Source organism: Phasianus colchicus, chromosome Z (assembly GCF_987193195.1).
Source record: "Phasianus colchicus chromosome Z, bPhaCol1.hap1.1, whole genome shotgun sequence".
NCBI classification, from domain to species: domain Eukaryota; kingdom Metazoa; phylum Chordata; class Aves; order Galliformes; family Phasianidae; genus Phasianus; species Phasianus colchicus.
Window position 1 is genome coordinate 22,798,718 of NC_143476.1, and position 15,940 is coordinate 22,814,657.

The 15,940-nt window shown below is 43.2% G+C and overlaps 1 protein-coding gene across 2 annotated transcripts in view; it reads left to right on the forward strand.

Annotated features, from left to right (window-relative positions):
- Positions 1-15,940, forward strand: part of LOC116234835 (neuronal acetylcholine receptor subunit alpha-7-like) — a 66,908-nt gene that overhangs the window by 20,577 nt on the left and 30,391 nt on the right. Inside the window, exon 1 of one of the 2 annotated variants that reach the window (XM_090131938.1) lies at positions 13,179-13,257. The exons of the other annotated variant lie outside the window; for it this stretch is intronic. Coding sequence (XP_089988064.1) covers positions 13,222-13,257 — 36 coding nt within the window. The 5' untranslated portion in view covers positions 13,179-13,221. Of the gene's footprint in view, positions 1-13,178; positions 13,258-15,940 lie in introns of those variants that run through there. 2 annotated transcript variants of the gene reach the window in all.

Below are 15,940 nucleotides of genomic sequence, written 5' to 3' on the forward strand. Positions count from 1 at the left end.
CTGAAAACCGTGTGCAATGTTAAAAGCCAACATCACAGCAGTTACACCTTTTCTTTAGACATTATAGTGGCATTGACCTACCATTACGTCTTCATCATGCGCTACATGCATTACATGCACTACAGTTGAAAGATTCTGCCTTGAGATGAGGTTAGAAATGCATAAAAGCAAAAGCTGAAGGCATAGCCCTCTAATTGTCCTTACTGATCTCTCTGCAACATACATTTCAAGTCTGGAGATTTGAGCAATGGAAAATTTCAACATAATATACTGAATTCAAATCCCTTTTTCATCCTGAAGAGGATTCTCTATCATGAAATACGCTGTGTAGAATTTATTTCACATGCATGGAAAACAAAACAGTCAAGAGGACAGTTTTGACTACTTTCAGCTTGTCAAAGCAACAAATGGCTGAACTAATCAGTGCTCCTCCCTTCTTCCTATTCTTATTCCATAGCCATATGGAATTGTTTCTAGTGCACTGTCACTGCTGGGGAGAGAAGAGAGAAAAACTTCCAAATATTGTGCATTTGCAGACCAATTTGTAAGAGGTCTCAAACATACAAACTTTTTAAAGTATTTTTGAAAATGTGCAGCTCACTCTCTCTGGAGGGGCAAGCAGGCCCCTGGAGCTCTGGCCCCCCAGAATCGTGCAGCACCAGTGCCGGGACCAGCCAGTTGTGGTCCTCCTGCAGAAGGCAGCAGCCACTCAGGCAGGATAAGCTTCTTTCTCTTTTGACACATTAGCAAATGCTCTGAGCTGGAAGAGAGAGATCAGTACCCTTAGCTGAAGTCACTCATTCATGGCAAGAGCTCACAAACCTCTTCATGAACGAAAGAGCAGATAAATCCTCCAGCTACTTTCAAGTAAATTTCAGTGAGCAATTCCAGGTTTAGCAGAGGCATCTTAGCTCCAAAGATCTTGCTTTAAACATTCTTTTTCCAACAGTGTTTTCATGCGGTAATTTGAAGGTTAGGGGTAGCAGAGGGGACTTTTCAGCCTTCAGGCTGTGACTGTACATTTTCAAAGTCAGTCAGTCAGTCAGAGGGAAGAGTTACATAAAACCTTTTTCAGCTGGGTTTCACATGCACATGTGAAATACATCCTTTCAGCAGGCTACATTTCTTTAAGTACTCTATCTGTGTTATGTCAGTGCCTGTTGCAACCAATTTAATTCCTCTATTGCTTTTTGATTGTCTGCAATAGGAAAGGGGTCATCTAGATGGTCATGCATACATAGAAATCAACCTTGCTTCCCTCTGTCTCTGCACACTACAAATGCTGTAAATTCTTCAGCTCAGAGCATTAGTGATCATGATCTTGCAACCTGCAATTTCAGTAATGCAAAGTAATCTGAAATTAGTTTACTACACGATGTGAAAAAGGTGTCTGTCTCCTCCAGTCCTTTGGATATGAACTAAAGTATCTTCATTCACACAATACAGTAGCAGAAGAATCCACGTCAAGGACAATATGAGTTGAGCATATGGTGCTTATCATCATAGGAGTTCAATGGGCACATCTGCATCGGAACAGATGGGCCCTTGACTACTTTCTGGTTGGGTGTAGAAAGTGTTTTAATTTGTCAATAAGGGAGAAATATTCCTCCTTTCTTTACAGAAGGCATTTTAGGTGATCATTTCTCTTCTTGCTATCCGGAGAGCTGCACCATGTGCTACCTCCAGCAGTGGAAACATTGTCCAGGATGTCAGTCACAATGTGGCTGGCACTCAAGTTTCTTCAATAGAAGGGTAAAAGGGCCAATGTGACGTCAACAAGTGGCTGAACAAATCAGCTATTCCCATGGGGTCCAATATCCAAGTGAAGCAGGAATACTCTGTCAGAAAGCAAGTTCTCAGTGTGAACACTGCTGCTCAGCCTCCACTGCTGGCAGAACAGATTGCAGCATCTGGATGCTCCAGCTGCTGAAGAAAACACTTGTTTAAGAGGTGGGTTGTGATGTACAGAGCAGCAGGCAAGGTACAAAGGATCAGTAACCTCTTTTAGTTGCATGCATCACTAGGCCAATCAGGGTGGCACCAAGGGGTGTCTCACTCAGACAGGAGCCCAAAGCCAGCTGCTGGACTCAAAATCTTGAAGAACATGTTCTCTGCTTTTCACCGAGGCAAATGCAAGTGAAGGACATCTGTCTCTTCATAAGGCCTGGGTTGCCATGTCCAGGAATCACTCTTGCTTGGGGCTTCCACATTTCTTAGGCCCTTTCCTGACACCAGTGGTGGATTTGGCTGGTGAAACCTTCCAGAGAGCACTGCTAGGTCCTGCTGGGCCCTGACACCCCAAGTAAGGGTAGAGCACATCCCAGAGTACCTGGAACAAGATTTCTCTTTTTACTTTGTCTAAAAGCCCAGCCCATCAGTCAGGCTAGACAAATCAAAAGATGAAATATTTTTCACAGTGAAGAAATTGCATGCTTTTTCACTGGGGCCTGATAGGTAGAAAACATTTGTCATCATGAATAGTGGTTTTGATTGCTCCTGCTGGCACCTGCAGGGAACCTTATCAGAGGGGATCTACATCCTTTATGTCAGAGCATGGTGAGACATCTTAAAAAAAAAGAAAAACCATCTTTTTTTTTCCAACTTTCTTTCTGCTTGTGATACTGCTTACTATTATCTTCAGCTCAGTGCATCAATGCTACTGCAACAGTTTCCTCCTGCCCTTTGTTATCCAGAGCAAAAGCTTGTTTGATTAGCTTTCTAGGACACATTTCCTCAAAGTGAAAGTTTAAAAGTACCGTGAAAAAAAAGGAACCCACTAGTCAACTAACAGAAATGTATGATGAATTAAACTGAAGCAAGCATCACAGACTTTAAAAAAAAATTCCAAATGAAAAGCCTAATTTTAAGAAGAGTGCTTCAAAGTGGCTGCACAATGCTGCAGAAATAATAAATGCCTCAAAAGCCCTTTCTAAAATGAAACACACCTCCAGATTTCCTATAACAGTGTTGATGCCCTTCAGAGGCAATACACAGCTAAGCACATTGCTTGGCCTTATGTGAGAAAGAGGGAGGGCACAGCCACCACTCTCACATTGTCATTTTCTGCAGAGCCATCCAAAGGTCTGGTTGTGCATCTCCTCCCATGTCACAAAGTACTCTTCTGCCTTTCACGTTCACTCTTCCGCTTGCCACTGATTCAGAAAACCTCCCCAGCATTTGCCAGGTTGCCCAAGTTTGTAATGCCATATGGTTGTTAATGCTTTTGTCACAACTTTCTCCTGTTTCTGAGAGATTGTCAGTAAGAAGAAGGGTATGCAGTCACCAGTGGGAAGAAACAAAAATACTGAGAAAAAGCCCCACCAGCCACTGAAAAGTCAGTCGGCACTTCCAGAAGCCAAAAAATCCATTGCTTTATTTGCAGCTACTAATTCCAAACAAACACTATATAAGGAAAATTTACTGTGTACTCTTCTGATTTGAGTGAACCGCATGCAGGATCATCCTAAATCTGATCACATGCTTGCAAACAATCCTACATAAGCTGCAGATCTTGATGCTGCTTGAAGCTCCTGATTGATCGGAAAGCAGCAAGACAAGATCACAGAATAATTTAGTCAGGCAGTAAAGAGCAAATATTCAGATTGTCTCTTGAAAACCAAAATTGTGCATATTGTACATTTCCTGGGGAGGGAAATTATGGGAAAAATCTGCACATACCTTCTCTGAGCACCTTCTCTGATGCAATTATTACTACTGTAAGCAGTAGTTTTAAACTAGCTTAGCAGCCCAATAGTTTTAACCTTCTCTACCAGAAAGGTATCAAACTGTCAGATTCGAGCTTTTGTTCACTCTGTTTTGTTGGTTTGTTGTTGTTGTTTTTATTGTTATTTGTTGTGGTGGTTGTTATTTGGTTGGTTTACTTAGTTTGTTTTAAGAGATCGATATAACAATAATTCTCCATTCCAAGCAGCTCTTCATGTTAGAGGTGCCCTCATCTGCCAGCTCAGTTTCCAGGCAATCTGCTCCTCACATAGTATGGTCTTTGAATTCAGCCCCCAAAGGGCAGGCTGGTGTAGAATGAGCTCTTTGCTGAAGCTTGCTCCCTTTGCATGAAAATTGCTGAAGTGAAAGCAGGCAGCCTGTCTGTCACAGATCTCCCAATTCAAAATCTCCATTCTGACTGTTTTAGAGGTTCATCTTCTTGCCTTTAAGTTCTTGTGTTCTGTAGGATGTAAGATAGAGAAGGGCCCTGTAAACGCAGGCAGCTTATGAAAGAAACTCTACTTTGTAACATGAAAATGTGCTTATTCCTTCCAGAAAACATTAACACAGTGCAGGCATAGTTTTCCCTTTTTGTGAGGTTAGCAGAGGACAAGAAGCACCGAGAGGCTGTGGGTGCTGGTGTTACTGGTGGTGGTACTCCTGCCAGCAGAGCTGAAGAAGATGGCAGCCAGCTATGCTGGTTTTGCAGGGAAATTGAACAAGAGACTTGAAAGGTTACGTTTCTATCTCTAATTCTCCTCTCCATTCCTAGATTGTCTTTACAGCAACTAGATCATCCCTTCTCACTGCACATTCTGGCACAGTCATATGGCCAAATATCTGCACAGCAAACCCAGGTCAACTTACAAGTGATTCAACGAAATAAATATAAATACGCCAGTACACATAAGCGGCCATTGACATATTATTCCCAATATAGCATCAGCATTCACTAGATTAAACCATAATCCTGATAGTACATCCTGTACAAATCTTTTCAGGATAGATAACTTCAACAGCATAGGCGTGACCTCTCAAGGCTGAAACAAAGAACACATAACAGACAGAGATGTAATCAGAGATGTAATAAGAAAAGGATTATTAAACAGATATTCCTCATTTTATTTATTTACAAAGCATCAGTAAACAGTAGGGAGACAAATTCTTTCAGCCCTTCTGGATCTTTCTTTTCTTTCTTTTTCTGTGCTATTAATGCCTTTCCATTTATTTATGGGCTTACTATACAGCCTTTCTGAGCTATATTTATTGTTTATCCTTGTACAGACCTATGTTACAAAACAATGTCTTTTTCCAGAAAGATTTTTCTCCACCAGAAGTTGCATTCTCATTTTGTAAGAGTAAATTCACTTATTTACTAAATTCTCCCTGCCACTGCAGGGAGACTGAAGCAATTGGTGTTACTGAGGAAGAAATTTGGACGTCATTATAAAAGCTGAAAATCTGTAATTAGTGTCCATGAAAAATAGTCATTAAAATTCCAAGCAGAAAAATTACAGAAACGTTGGTAGAACAATAGATTCATTAAAGTTCAATCTCAAACTCTCTCTTCTGGTCATATAGGTCACTTACTGTGGCCAATTTTGAACTCTGAGAAGAAAAATTAAATAAATTGTCCTATTCATTAACATGGATGAAGCTTCAACAGTGGGAATGCCAGGGCTAATTGAGTCATGAATGAGTATTTTGGCTGCCGGCTAAGTGCCAGGCATTATCAAAATGCTACTCTTACTAAGCCAATTAAACATTTGAATTTGCTAGCATAGTGAAGTTAGGCACCGTGGGAATTATGGCTTCCTGTCTGAAATGTCTTTGCCCACACGCTTGCTTTAAGTATTATCATGAAGGCTTAATTATCTGCCTTTCAACTTAGTGCTTTTTTCATTGCCTTCTACCTAGCTCAGTGCAAAGCCAGTGGATGCTCATCTTGTAAGCAGCGATTCTACAGCACATTTGCTCTCTGTTTTTCAGCATGGGTCTCCAAGCTGTGCTTGGTGACTGCAGCTGTAACAAGATATTGACAAATTTACATGTGAGTTTTTCTGTGATGTTGACCCAGCTGTTTCACAGTAACTGACCAGTTTTCTGCCTGTGTGGTGAAAAGACCTGTGCTATCCTGTTTGAAGAGGTGGGAATTTAATTTAGCCAATGGGTACTCCCTAATCTTCTGTAAATAATTTGAGCCATCAAGGATTTTAAAGTATCCCTAGCACATGTGACTGTGACTCTACAAGGTGCTGAGGAGCAAAATTTTTTTAACTTGAAATTTGCCTGATTATTACTAAGGAGATTGATAGCAGTCATGGGGAAATTAACTTGTCCTTTGGAGAAGCAACCAGCTGCTGGAAATGTATGGCATTTTCCACATCTCCCTCCAGTAAGGGCAGCAGGGTCCAGAGAAATCAGACTTCTCCTGGCTGTGCCTCACCTGGGACTGTGGAAACTGGCACATGATGGGGGTTCTGCAAATGGTCACCTTTCCAAAGGCACAGGTTACAATAAGGCATTCTAACCAAGGCTGTCGTTCATGTCCTTGCACCCAGAGTTTCTTAGTGTTTCAGTGTTTGATAGGCTTATAGCTTAACACTGTATTCTCTAACTCCAGTGAGTCTGTCACTGCTCCTAAATAAAAACCTTTTCTCCCGATTTCCCTTCTCTAATCAAAGGCTTTAAGTGCTTACTTATATTTCAGAACAGGCTTATCTCTGTCATAGCGGTGTGTAAATACAGGTAGAAAATGAAAAGGCATCCTTACATGCAGTCTGAGAGTGAGACCTTGATGAGTATTCAGGGCTGGACTACTGGGGACCTTTCTCTGCCCTTCTCTTGCTGCTTTCCCTGTGATTTCAAATGCTGAAAAAGGTAATGAATAATGAATAGCTTGGAATAACAATTCCTGTCTAGTCATGTTTATTGGAACATATGCCAACAGAGCACAAAATACATGGAAGGCTATTTCAGGATGAGAAACCCACCCTGGAGAATATGCAAAACACATAGATGGTGTATGTGGATGGCTTGGGATTTCAGTGGAGGAGTGTCTGCTTTTAGACTGTGACATAACATACTTTCCCCCAGGAACTAGGTATACACATCAGTTCATCCAAGTTGTCAATTAGAGAGCAACCCTGTGCTGGAAAGACACGTGAAACCTGTTGTCCTAGCTCTTGAGGCTTCTGAGGGAGACAAAATCATAGAATTGTTTGAGCTGGAAGGGACCATTAAAAGTCATCTAGCCCAATGGTGCTGCAATGAACAGGGACACCTACAGCTCCATCAGGTGCTCAGAGCTCCATCCAGCCTGGGCTTGAATGTCTCCAGAGATGGGGCATCTACCACCTCTTTGGGTAACCTATTCCAGTGCATCACCACCCTTACCGTAAAAAACTTTTTCCTTATGTCCAAACTAAATCTCACCTCTTTTAGTTTGAAACCATTTCCCCTTATCCTATCACAACAGATCCTGCTAAAGAGTCTGTCCTATTCCTTCTTATAGCTGCCTTTAGATATGGAAAGTCTGCTATTGGGTCTTCCTGAAGGCTTCTCTTCTCCAAGCTGAACAGCCCTGGTTCTCTCAGCCTGTCCTTATAGGAGAGGTATTTCATCCCTGGGATCATTTTTGTGGCCCTCCTTCGGATATGCTCCAACAGGTCCACATCTCTCCTGTACTGAAGACTCCACATCTGAATGCAGTACTGCAGGTGAACTCTCACCAGCACAGAGAAGTTAGGGGCAGAATCACTTCCCTTGACCTGCTGTCCACGCCATTTTTGATGCAGCCAGTTGGCACATTTTTGGCTCATGTCCAGCTGCTGTCCATCAGTACCCTCAGGTCCTTTTCAACAGGGCTGTGCTCCATCCTTACATCCCCCAGCTTGTACTGATAGTGTGGATTGCCACAATTCAGATGCAGATCTTGCACTTGGGTTTGCTGAATCTCATGAGGTTCTCTTGAGTCAATTGCTCAAGTCTGTCTGGATCTCTCTGGATGGCAACCCATCCCTAGGGTATGCTGACTGCAGAGTTTGGTATCCACAAACTTGCTGAGGGTGCACTCGATTCCACTGCCAGTGTCAGTGATGAAGATCACTGATCCCAGTACAGACCTTTGTGGGAACATCTGTGAAACAGTGGAACGAAGCTCCTCCCAGCATGGGGATGTGGTCTCTGGAATGTGCAGGTTTCTGCTGAAGAGCTTGAGGCCAAACAGGGTCAAAAACAATGTTGGAGGCTATTACATGGCACTCTTCCCAGTTGTTCTGGTCTCCAGGCATTGCTGAGTGGCTGCATTGAAGAAAAAAAGTAAGTTTCCCAAGGGATGCACCTACAGCCACAGTCTGTAGCTGAAGGCCATGCTGCATGTATGATACAAACAAGCTTGCATTACATGGCCCTTCTTCCGTGCAGGAGAAGTATGAATTGGTAACAATGGGAAAGAAAGCCAGTATTGCACAGATCTGTGGGACTCAGTCACCAACAGTGTGAGCCACAGCTCCTCAGTGTTTCCTCCCCACTGAGAGGAATATCATGCACCTCTTCTTCTGGGGAAAAAAAAAACACAGCAGAAGTGTGGTTAGAGGCCACAAGACTGTTCAGTCCCATACTGCTACCCAGTACAAAGGCCAAAGGCAGGCTGGGCTAGTTGCTCCAGGGGAAGGACATGTGCTTTGCCAAAGCAGGACAAGGGACCGGGAAAGCTGTCGCTTCAAGGAGTAACCAGTGGAGAGAGACAGAAATGTGGCTCAGCCTTAGGTGAAATATACTTATGAGAAATAACATCTATTCATAGAAGTAGAGGCCCACAGCAATAAAATGAGAAAAGAAGGAGGAAGGGAGAGTTCAACTATGAGATCTTAAATACAAGGGCTGCTCCAAAAGTAATGCCTCCTTTTTATTATGTTGCCCCATTACATCAGAGGCAGATATTGGTAGTATGTGAGTAGAGGTTGAACTTCTGACATGGGAGTGCAGATGAAGCAAAGGTGTGACGCTGAATTCCTTATGTGGAAAAAAAGACACCCATTCACATTTGCTGACACTTGCTGAATGTTTTGGAGATTAGACAGTGGATGCGAGCACAGTGAGGCAGTGGGTGGTGCATTTCAGCAGTGGTGACAGTCTGCTGCTGCAGATTGTTACGAGGACAGCATGCAGGCTCTTGCTCATCACTGGTGGAAATGCAGAGCTAATGGTGGTGACTGTTAAAAAGGAGTGTTTTGAGGGAAATGTGCATCCTCAAGCTGGCTGGTTTTGAGCATTTTCATGTATTCAGTGCATTAAAGCTGTTTTAATTAATCATCTCAAGGTTTTGGGCAGATGGGTATTTTAGCAATTTAAAGGGTTGCCAGCTGCAGACACAAGCAGAGCTTACAAGTTTTTGAAAGCCATCCCATTTCCTTTTGATTCTCTTGATCAAAATCCAGTGCAGAGAATAATACCTCTACTAAAAAAACTTACCAACTCTCCACGTCAATGGAAATCTTTCTTGACCGGATTCCTCCTACTAAATCAGGAACATAAGCAGTATTTTAAAAAAAAGCTTTCTGTCACCTCTAAGAATTACCTGTTCGATTTGGGATTTTTCTGCTCAATATTTTGCAATAAATCAATGGCAGAATCAATGCTGTCTGTGAGAGGGCAAGGATTAATGATCTCAGTTAGTCACCTTTTAACAAAGGCCTTGTTACGGAGCTGACACATCACCGTATGATGTGACTATTGAACCAGGAAGGCCTTCAGATTCTTTTGTCCATGTGTTATGACCTAGATAATGGTATGGCTGAGGGCAATCATATTTTGTCTGGATGCTGGTCTGGCAAGGGAGAATCTACTGACAGGCACTGGTGCAAAAGAAAAGCAAACCTACACATACTGCAAGCTTTGAATTGACAGCAGCGAGTGCAAAACCGAACTAAAACATTCACGTGTCCTAGCACATGTTCTGAAACAAACCTCTGAGGCTGAAGGAATAATCAAATTTCCAAAACAGAGGACTAACTGGGCTGCAGCTGAAGATAGAAAATATGACCCAGATAAAGAAAGGAGGGATTTAGAGGACAATGTTGTACTGGGCAGTAACCACAGAACTAGTTTTTCAAGTATTTTTAAATACCGGGAGCAAACTGATTTGCCTGAGCTGAGCATTTGCAGCCCAGGAGAATACCCAAAGGAGCGCTGGAAGGCATCTCTGGGGGCTTGTCATCTCCTGCCTCACCTGGGATCTTGGCAGGGCTGCTTTCATTGCTTTGCTGTAGGGATAGCTGAGCGCTGGGAGCCTGTCAAAAACGGAGGGAAGGTCATCCTCAGGTGACAGTGCCAAGTGAGGCATGGACCATGTACAGAAAAAAGCAAAGTGCTGGGTTATTCAAGTTTTCTCCTGGGAGGGAAGGCACTTACATGACTTATCTTAAATTCCTTTGCACAAATCCATGACACATCTGAGAGAGCTCTTTCCAGTGCTTCCCAAGTTGGAGAATTAGCTTTTATCTAGGCCAAACAGTACCTGACAGTGACCACGTGAGACAACATATGGCATATGCACTCTCATCATTATCTGTAAGTATCCCTCCCTTGCTTAAGTCTCTCAGAAATGTACACAGTCCACAGCTCCTGATGACTCCAGAGCTCTGGAAAGGCGAGGCAACCAGGCCACAAAGCTCAATAAACACCTCCTCCCTTAAGAACCCTTTGCACTAAGGTATGGATTCAGAGTTCCACAGCCTCACCTCCAGGGCAGCCTGAGGATGTATTCTTTGCATGGCCTGGCTCCTCAGACTCCTTTTCTAGAAGGGTCTTGGCAAGAGAGCTACATCTGGACAAATGGGAACCTGAATTTCAACATACTCCTGCCCAGTATAAAACGATGCCTTTATGCTCCTTTGGAACAGGCTGTTGCATTTTTAATTTTTTTTATTTATTTATTTTTATTTTTTTTTTTTTATTTTTATTTTTTTGCAATCTCAGATGCTTGTATAGAAAACTTTTTGTTCTATCCTGTGATAAGAAGGACCTGTCAGGTTGCATCTTTTGCTGAATACACATGCAGCATTTTCTGGGATTTGCTTTCCATAAAGCCTTTGAAAACGTAGAGGCCTGAAGGCAAGGATGAGAGTAGATTCTGAATGGCTATGAAAATAGCCTGAAGTGACAATTTTCTCCCCCAAGGCTGAAAGAGACTAAGTAGTCCAAAGCTCTGGTTAGACTTTGTGCACTTCCTGACTGTAATTATCAAAAAGCAAGAAAGGAAGGCTACATAGGACACAGTTATACTCCAGGTAAACATGTGCAAACTCTAATAGGCAAGTTCATCTTTGACTATAAAATAAACCTGACAAGTAGGACAAACATAATTGTCACAGTAGCCTTATGAAAAGTAGGCAAAACGTACCCAAGATAATGTTTTTAAGGCTAACTGAAATACCAATATGATGTGCAGTGGATAATCAGCTGCTTGAAGTCAAAGCTACTTACCAAAATCATTAGCATCTGAATAAGGACCTCATAAAAGTGTGACAGGTGAGCAAGTAGGGCAACAAACAGCTATGTAAAATACAAAAATCAACCTAGATGATTTTCTTTGCAGATACAGAGTCTATTAAGTGAAAACCTGCAATATCAGATAAAAGGGAGTTTCTTGTGAATAAATCAAAATCAAGACTTAAAAACTTCTTAACAGAGATGTCTCCACATGGAGGAAACTTGCAAGCTTCCAGATCCACTACATGTTACTGCATCCCCTGTGCCTTTCAAGCAGCCAACATAAAAGGGAAAGTCCACACCTCCTCCTTGGTGTGCTGTAATGTGAATGGGGAAAATCTTTCATTTTACACAGGCTAGGGAAAGGAGCCTCCTACTTGCAACAGCCTATCATTTGGGTCACTCTGCTCAGCTTTCTCTTAAAAGTACACTGGAAGACTTTTTAAGGAGGATGTATGCAGTATAGAGCTTAAAATCAAAGAATCATAAAATGACTTGGATTGGAAGGAACCTTAAAGCTTATCCAGTTCCAACCCTCCCCACCACAGGCAGGGTTGCCACCCACTAGATCACCCTCCAGTACCATCCCAGCACACTGATGTGCTGGGGACCAAGGTCTGTATTCATTACTCTAGATGGAGCCTCATGAGAGCACAGCAGAGCAGAGCAGAGCAGAGCAGAAGGAGACAACCCTCTCCCTCTCCTTGCTGGCCACCCCCCTTTTCATGCAGCCCAAGAAGTTGGGCTTCCAGGCTGCAAGTGTACACAGCTGGCCGGCTTTTCATCCATGAAGACCTCCAAGTCCTTCTTCACTGCTCACATGGAGTTCTTCTTCAAGTCTGTACACATCAGGGGTTGCTTCAACCCCAGTTTAGAGATAAGGATGTCAAAAGCCCTGCAGAAGTCCAGCTAGATGACATCAGTTGCCCTTCCTTTGTCCATCAGTGCATTCACTCCAATGTAGAAGGCAACCAGTTTGATCAGGCACAACATGTTGTCTTGCTTAAGTTGGTCAGGCTGTCATTAATCATCTCATTTTCTTGCATGGGCCTTAACATATCTTCCAACAGGATCTCCTCCATGATCTTCCCAGCCACAGGCATGAGGATCACCATCCTGTAGTTCCTTGTGTCTTCCTTTCTCTTTTTCTTAAAAAATGGGAGTGATGATTCCCTTTTTCCAGATTCTGGTTTGCCTGACAGTCATGGCTTTTTGAATGTGATGGAGAATGGCTTGGCAACTACATCAGCCTGTTCCTTCAGGAACTTGGATGCGTGTCATTGGACCACACAGACTTGTACACATTCATCTTTATCACGTGACCTTGAACTTGCTCTTCACTTTCAGTGGGAGAGCTCATCCAGCCTCTGCTTAGAGGTTCAGAGACATGAGAGGCATGCCAGTTTTCAGAGGGGGCAGATACTCCTTAGCCTTTTTCTTCTGGCTAATGTATCTATAAAATCAATTTTCTCTATTTTTCCACATCCTTTTCCAGGTTCAGTTGCATCTGGACAGCATCCTTGGACTCTTCCCAGGCCACGTGTCCCTACTTCTACTGCCTGTACATTTCTTTTTTGTCTTAGCTTGAATCCTCCAGCAGGTGTCCACTCAGCTATTCCAGTTTCCTGCCTTCCCTCATTGTTTTCATGCACTGCAGTTTGGAATTATAAAGCAATTATTGATTCATTAGCTGTACAAAATATAGCTAGATTTTACTAAGCAACTCAGACAATCACCATGCTCACCATGCCCAGAAGTCACAGGAATGGTTAGGTGGGCATCAGTCTAGAAGAAAGAGCCTTGAGGATCCCTGGACACATCCTTGGTGCTCTTGAATTGTGGTCGTTTCCCATATCTGTCGAAACAAATAGCTCTACTGAATCAATGTATTACTACTATAACAGGATATAAAATCTAAGCTGATTTTTGTGTGATATCTTTCAGCAGCAGAAGCAGTTTAGAGTGTTCTCAAGAGGAGGCAAGGGGAGCATCAGAGGAGATGACATGATGTACAGTTTTGCACAGATGACTATAGCAAAGGTTTGTGTCATGCCTGATGTTTCCTTTTCCTAGGACAGACATTTAGCAGAAGATGTCTCTGCCCACAGTACCAAAGCCACTGGCAGTCCCACAGATCAATGACTTCATCCTCTCCAGGATGGGATGTTTCTGCAGTTCCAACAGGACAAATAAGAGAGAAGAGGGAAACATGATATAAACAAGTTTATGCTAGGGATTCAGTAGTGCTAGTAATCCAGTATCTTTTTTGCCAGAGAAAAACAGAAAAGTCTTCTCCATGTGCCTTTAATTCATGCATTAGCTTGCAAGCCTGCAGCCACACAATAGCTTAAGTGTGGGACACACAAGAGGTAAACTCAGAGCTCTCATTGAAGAAAACACATCTACAGATGCAGCTCAATGTGTGACAGTCTGCTTCTGAGTAGCTCTCATCTTTCCTGATGCTTCTTCACTAGTTTCATTGCATGTCTGGAGCAGGAGTGGGAAAGAAAGACAGCATGAAAGTAGCTTAAAGTTAGCAGACTGGTAGTTTTTTCTAAAGTGAATAAGGTGGTTTCACTACCTGTATTAACCCGTAAGTATTGCCAAAATAGTATAATTAAGGATCAGCATGATCCAAAAAGCCCAGGCTACTTAAGGATTGTGATTTATCTTGTGATTTTGGAGACCAGACATTTTTGGACCTGATTAAATGGAAACCATAACCAATAGATTTTCTTTAGAAATTTATTAGGCCACCACATCATCTTGCATCTTGGTGAAGTTCTCTGTCTGTCTGTTCTTGCTGAACAGTGGTCATGAGTGTTTACTACTTCATGCCATTGGTGACTTCTGCAATGAACCTTGAGGTTTGATCACTACAGCTCAGTCAAAGGATTTTCTGCAGTTTTACAGCAGCCTTGCTAATGCTAGAACATCTCTCTTTCCATCAGAGATTTCCGTATCTTCCTTGTAATGCAGCTAATTGATCTGCTCTCTGTATGAGCTCTGTGTTTGATATTTCTTCTTGGCTTTGGAAGAGCAGGAGAAATAAAAACAAGCAGAAAATTGCCTCAAAATAAATTATGGAATCAGAATCACCAAGGTTGGAAAAGACATCCAAGATCATCTAGTTCAACCATTCACCTACCACAACTAAACCCTCAGTACCACATCTAAATGTTTCTTGAACACCTCCAGGGATAGTGACTCAACCACCTCTGAGGGCAGCCCATTCCAGTGCCTGGCCACTCTTCCACAGAAGAGATCTTTCCTAATATCCAAACCGAATCTGCCCGAGCACAATTTGAGGAAGAGTCATGTCTCAGGACCCAAAGCGTACTTCACATTTACAGCATCCTGCTTAATGAACTTAATCTCCTTTTACGACAAAGTTAATCATTCAGTTGACCAAAGAAAGCCAGATGACGTAAACTTTTTGGATTTCAGCAAAGCTTTTCATATTGCTTATTACACTATCCTTATAAGAAAAATGCCCAAGGTAAAGGTAGACAAAAAGGAGTGGGTGAATGACTGGCTGTCAGATTGGGCTCAAAGACTTGTAGTAAACGCATTTACATCAAGCTGGCTACCAGTCAATAGTGGGAGTCTGCAGAACTCAATTTTAGGGCAAGTTGTCTTTAATCCAATGATTTGGATACAGGACTGTATGGTATAGTAAGGAAGTTTAGAGATGACATTAACTCTCTTGAGGGTTGAGAGGCCTTGCAGAGAGATTTTGACAAATTACAGGGCTGGGCAATCACCAACTACATAAATTTTAAGTAGAGCAAGCACCGGATTCTGCACCTGGGTTGCAGCAACCCTGGACTTATGTGCAGACTTGTGAATGAGAGCTTAGAGAGAAGTCCCCCAGAAAGGGATCACAGAGTTCTGTCTGACAGTAAGTTGAACATGAGCCAGCAGTGTTCCCTGGAGCCCAAAGGACCAACCATACCCTGGGTTGCAGCAGGCCCAGCGTGGCCATTCGTCGAGGGGAGCGGCTGCTCCCTCTGCTCTTTGCTGTGCGGCCCCACCAACAGCACTGCGTGCAGGTGCTGCAGTACAGAAGGGACAGAAAGCTATTAGAGAGCGTCCAGAGGAGGGCTATGAAGATGGTGAATGGTCTGGAGGAGGTGTGTGAGAAGTGGCTGAAGTCCCTGGATGTGCTCAGTGCAGAGCAGAGGAGCTGAGGGGAGCCCTCATGGCGGCTGCAGCTCCTCACAGGGAGCGGAGGGCAGCGCTGAGCTCTGCTCTGTGTGACAGCCACAGGGCCCGAGGGAATGGCATGGAGCTGTGCCAGGGGAGGGAGCTGGGGGTCAGGGAAAGGATCTGCACCAGAGGGCTGCATCCAAATGGGCACAGCCCTGAGCTCAGGGAGTTCAAGGAATGCTTGGACACCACTCTCAGACATAGGGTTTAGATTTTGGGTGGTCCTGTGTGGAGTCGGGGTTGGACTCTGTGATCCTTGTGATTTCCTTCCAACTCAGCATAATCTATGATCCCTAACTGAAGAAAGGGGAGGAAAGTTAATGCACTGTAGGGTGTGACAGCCTGGGAGAGCACACACTGAAAGTATTGGAATCACCTGGGTCAGGCCATAGCTGTTCCTTCTAACGCGTGCCCAAGAGAGCTGAGTTGAAGCAGAGGGGGAAAACGCTGCTTTCAGGTTGGTATACCTTTTGGCCACGAATATGGCTTCCTTGGAAAATGGCTGCATCAGTCA